Source organism: Limulus polyphemus, unplaced genomic scaffold (genome assembly GCF_000517525.1).
Source record: "Limulus polyphemus unplaced genomic scaffold, Limulus_polyphemus-2.1.2 Scaffold2165, whole genome shotgun sequence".
NCBI lineage: Eukaryota > Metazoa > Arthropoda > Merostomata > Xiphosura > Limulidae > Limulus > Limulus polyphemus.
Window position 1 is genome coordinate 45,557 of NW_013667775.1, and position 5,665 is coordinate 51,221.

Genomic DNA, 5,665 nt, shown 5'->3' on the forward strand with positions numbered 1-5,665 from the left:
CTGTTTTGTTAAACTTATATTAAAGTTTTTCTTCATTACCGATTCAAGCCGTCTCCAGCCATTATTAGGCTCAAAGTGGGTTCATCGTCATCGAATTTGATTTTGCTCTTGTTTTTTTATTTTTATTGGTAACTTATTTAGTCGAAAGGATGACTTTAAGAACTGCCATGAAAGTATCACTAATACATAAGGATTTATGATTTGTTTGTTTGTAATTAAACACAAAGCAACACAATGGGCTATCTGTGATCTGCCCACCACAAGGATTTATGATTAAAATAAAATTTTGTTAAATTTTATGTTTGGACTCAATTTAATTTAAGAATGTAAAGACATCTTGATTTTGTCACCAGAGTTTGTGTGAATTGTTTAAAATAAATATACATATATACGGGATAATCTATACCTTTGGGCTACTGTTCTAAGAAAATACTTGGGGAAAACCAATTTGGGTAATTTTGGGTTCTGAAGAAAAAAAAACTTTATAAATTATATTCTGTATTTTTATTATATCTTCTTTACTTTAGTAAAAAAAATGATAAAATAATACTCAATGTGTGCTTTTTATTTATATTTCATCCACAGAACTTCTTCTCCAAAAGATCTTTCAAAAACAACCCATTAAAAAGAACCAAAAGTGTTACCAAACTTGAAAGGAAACGATGCACAATGGATGGTGACAGGTCTGTTTCTACCTTTTTTTTTAATATTCATAAAAAGTTTTTAAGACCCACGTTCAGTTTAAACTTGGGCATGAACATAGATACTAATTTTCTTGATCTCGCATCATCTCACATTTTCTAAGTGTTTGAAAAGTCTCAAAGATTAAAACTCTGAAAGTCTAAGACAATTTTTATTACAACAAGTTGAATAATAACATTGTATACTAGTTTATTTTCAAATGCATACATTTCAATAAAAGTATTCTTTATTCCTACAAAATAATTTTTTTTTGTATATGACCCTCTATGTAGAATAATAGGTACGTTTTGTATAATTCCAGTGTACCACCCTCTCGGCTTCGTACCTCCCGTTCTCACGAATCTTTGTTGCTGACTAGTCCAAGTGTTTTGCAAAGGCTGGATATATCTCAAGGTGATGTGCAGGTGATGTCACTGCATGGTAGTCTTCTAGGTCAAAATTATTGCTTCCAGCTGACTTCTAGTGGTGGGACCACGTACTATTCATGTCGCACTGCAGAGGAGAGAGATAAATGGGTTACCAGGTGATGAAAGTTTTACCTTTTATATTTGTTTTTAAATCAAGTTTCTACAATGTATTAGTGAAAATAGTTACAAAATACTTCAATAAGTTGCGATTATTTTAGTACTTTTTTGGACAAAAAAAATAGAAATATTTAGAAATAACTAACTATAGTTGCTTGATCATACTACATCATAAATGCCAGAATCATTGAAGATATGAAATTATCAATAAAAAGCAACAGAATATATATATCTCATGCTGGACATAGTAATCCATATTCAGGACTATACGAAAAGAGTATTTCTCTATTTTACATAAAAAGGTGTTTAAATCAAGATGAATAACACTACATGTAAAAAAAAAATGAAAGGTTTTCCTATTCACTATTGGAAAGCTAGAAAGTATGTTTTATTTCTTTCAGTTTACGACAGTCCATTCATCCTCACCAAGACAACATTAGGCGAATAGAAAATTCCTTAAAAGTATGGATACTAGAAGCAAAAGGAATCTCTTCAAAAAAAAAGTATGTCAATAATATTTAATCAAGAAATTTTAAGAAAGTGAATATCAACATGGCATAAAAAAATTAAATGATGAAGAGAAGCTAATGCAAAAATTATTAATTTACTCCAACTTGTTTTCTTTTTTCTACCAGAGAAGCTACCATACTTCAGGATCGGAGATAATTTCTGTGTGTCTAAATCTACACAACAATTAAAATACAAAATCTGATATCATTTCTCTGTCTGCATCTACACAACAATTAAAGTACAAATTCTGATATCATTTCTGTGTGTCTACATCTTCACAACAATTAGAATACAAAATCTGATATCATTTCTGTGTATCTGCACCTGCACAACAATTAAAATACAAAATCTGATATCATTTCTCTGTCTGCATCTACACAACAATTAAAGTACAAAATCTGATATCATTTCTGTGTGTCTACATCTTCACAACAATTAGAATACAAAATCTGATATCATTTCTGTGTGTCTGCACTTGCACAACAATACCAGACCATTTTTCTCTGTTAATACTTGTACATTAATAACACAAACTGTCTTTGTGACTGCATCTCGAATTCAAGAGCACTATAAGACCAGAAATAATCATTGTAGTCAATAGGTATATAACAAGTTCTTAATGAATCAGTGTACACTCTTACAATTAATGATTTATTCATACACAGAAAACAGATAATGGCTACTATAATAATAATACTTATGTTGCTAATATATTGTACAAGCAATAAACAAATAGCAAACTGTAATTAGACTCTGCAGAACTTCTAGTAAGAGAATAAAAAACTATAATTCGACTCCAAAGATCTCTAACTAAGAAAATATCAAACCACAGTTAGACTCCACATAACTTCGAGTGAGAAAATGTTAATACATAATTAGACATCACATAACTTCAACTAAGAAAATATCAAACCACAGTTAGACTCCACATAACTTCAAGTGAGAAAATGTTAATCCGTAATTAGACATCACATAACTTCAACTAAGAAAATATCAAACCACAGTTAGACTCCACATAACTTCAAGTGAGAAAATGTTAATCCGTAATTAGACATCACATAACTTCAACTAAGAAAATATCAAACCACAGTTAGACTCCACATAACTTTAAGTGAGAAAATGTTAATACATAATTAGACATCACATAATTTCAAGTAAGAAAATATCAAACCACAGTTAGACTCCACATAACTTCAAGTGAGAAAATGTTAATCCGTAATTGGACATCACATAACTTCAACTAAGAAAATATCAAACCACAGTTAGACTCCACATAACTTCAAGTGAGAAAATGTTAATACATAATTAGACATCACATAATTTCAAGTAAGAAAATATCAAACCACAGTTAGACTCCACAGTTCTTTGAGTAATTAAAAAAAAACATTAGCTGTTTTAAGACTAAATTACTTACTTTAAGATAACACTAAAATGCAGATCGTGTTCAAGTATTTCTGCCAGAGAAATCATTGTTTGCTTGTGGTACATTGAAGAATCGTAATTGTTACATCAATAAAAAATAACTCTATTTAGGGTTTACGTTATTTGACATTTCTTTACTTTCTTGGAATTTATTTAACGTAGAATATACAAAACTTAATTTTTTTTGGAAAAAATAAACACTTTTATGAATATTCACAGTAGTGTTTTTTTTTGCTAATAAATTCGTATTACAAGATTATAATATTGAAAATGAATATACCAACTATGTATATTTTAACTTAACCATATTTAATTGTATAATGTGATCTAAGAAAAGGTTTAAAAAATGAAGCTTTAAATGTCAGGTCATGGGTAATAGAAAAAAATATTTTTCAGGAATTAAATTACACCACAGAAAACCCAATATTATGTGAAATTATTCATCCAAATTTCATTTTCAGAAAGTTATATTTTTCAAGAAAATCAGATATTTCAAACAATGTGTGAAAATAAATTACCATTTTTGATGCTTCTCATAATTTTAAACTTCAATTTTATTCGTAGTTGTGGTCAAACAAAACTTCGTATGCAAATTTAACCAATATTTGTTTACTTTAAATCTCGGAATAAAAATTTTTTTAATAATTTATCAATCATCAAGTTTTATTGCATGAATTCCATGCCTCAATTCTCTTGTTTTATTGGACAGGTACTTCGGCAATTTATGTTTAGACAAAACATTGTTTGCAGTTGTAACCTGTATTTGTTTACTTTGAATCTCAGCATAATAAGATATTTTATAATTTATTGTTCCTTAAATTTATCAAATTACTTCCATACCTCAGTCCTTATGTTTTATTGGACAGGTACTTCTGCGAACTATGTTTAGACAAAACTTTGTATGCAAGGACAACTTCTAGACAGAAAGCTGATATCTGTTTCTGGGGAGAACATTTTGAGTTTAAGTAAGCATTATATTTGAATTTCAAATAGTATTGAATTAATATTTTTTACATTTACAGATGGTTATAGTTCTAAAGGTAATGTTTCACACAGAAGCCAGTTCCCAGCCTAATTAACTTTTATTTCTACTTATTTCAAATGTTAAAATTTTCTAATATGAAATCTTATATTTGTTGTTTATTCTACTTTGGCTTAATAATTTTGTTTGTATGTTGTTGTTTTTTTTTTTCATTCCTAAACAATCATATTAGTGAAAAATTTGTCAAATACTTCTAAGCCTTTTCTGTTGAACCTTTTGCCTGTGTACTTATACAAAGTATTTAAGTATATATATATATATATATATAAGATTGTTAAAAACAGATTGTTAAAGATTGTTTTTAATTTTCAGCAATTTGCCACAAATAGAAACTATTACAGTCAACCTGTACAGAGAAGCTGACAAGAAAAAAAGACGAGATAAAAACGTTTTGCTAGGTGAAGAAAGAAATTTTTTTTAAATTAATGTAAAATAGGTCCCTAATTTTTCCTAATGCGATTATTTTTTGTAGTTTTCTTCTTATTAATGATGTTTACAATGGTAAAGGAAGTGGCACATACAATCTTAAGTGATTTAAGAAATATTTGTAGCTTCAGAAAATATTAACTTAATTAATAGATATCTTTTATCCATTGTACAGTTTGTATATTGTATTTGCATAATCTCTAGAACCTCTGAAATGTTTATCGACACTTTTTTCAGTAGCTGTTTATATCTGGTTTTGAAATATTACTAAATCTACAAAATAGGATGAATTGAATAGTAATAATAAAGAAATGCCGTAAACATGTTTTGGAATCCAAAGTTAAAACAACTCATGGTAAATATGAACTAATTTTGGCTTTCTGTCTTCAAAAGCATTACAAATTTAAACAGAAAATGAAATTTTGCTGATTAATAAGTTTAAACAAATTTAAACTCTGGAGTGAAAATATTGTTACGTCTCCGTTTGTTGATAGATTTTCCGTAACTTCGTTCCAACGAAACTTAAGCGACACAAGTTCTTTCTTAATAAAACTGGTTTATTCTTTCCGGATATAACTTTACCGATACACTTAATCTCAATATTCGTGCTAAAACAAACGCTAATCAACAATACTTCTGACTGCAAATCAGTTACTCACTATCTACACACATATTACCATCCCGTGTCACGTTGTCCCCTCTTATATATATCCGCCTACCCTATATCTAGTAAGAACTAGAACATTCGCCAAAGTACAGGATAATTCAAGAAAGGAGAGAGCGTGAGAATCACATGATCTCGATGACGCAACAATATTAATTCCTTTTTGGTCACTTTAGGGGACTTTCACAACTGTCACAATTTATCATCAAGGTACTGAAAGGATGAATGATAATATTTTATGACTACAACACCGAGAGGACACAAATATATTGATCATTACAAATACAATATATCATTTAAATGTGACAATCTGTGGGTCGCGGGTTCGAATCCCCATCCCACCAAATATGGGGGCATTATAATGTGACGGTCGAT

The 5,665-nt window shown here is 29.1% G+C and overlaps 1 protein-coding gene across 1 annotated transcript in view; it reads left to right on the top strand.

The window, feature by feature from the left end:
- LOC106466135 (ras GTPase-activating protein nGAP-like) overlaps positions 1 to 5,665 on the top strand; it is a 48,104-nt gene that overhangs the window by 21,123 nt on the left and 21,316 nt on the right. Inside the window, exons 3-7 of the mRNA XM_022394095.1 lie at positions 586 to 683; positions 1,004 to 1,225; positions 1,628 to 1,729; positions 4,025 to 4,123; positions 4,513 to 4,598. Of these exons, the coding sequence (XP_022249803.1) occupies positions 586 to 683; positions 1,004 to 1,225; positions 1,628 to 1,729; positions 4,025 to 4,123; positions 4,513 to 4,598 (607 nt within the window). The remainder of the gene's footprint in view (positions 1 to 585; positions 684 to 1,003; positions 1,226 to 1,627; positions 1,730 to 4,024; positions 4,124 to 4,512; positions 4,599 to 5,665) is intronic.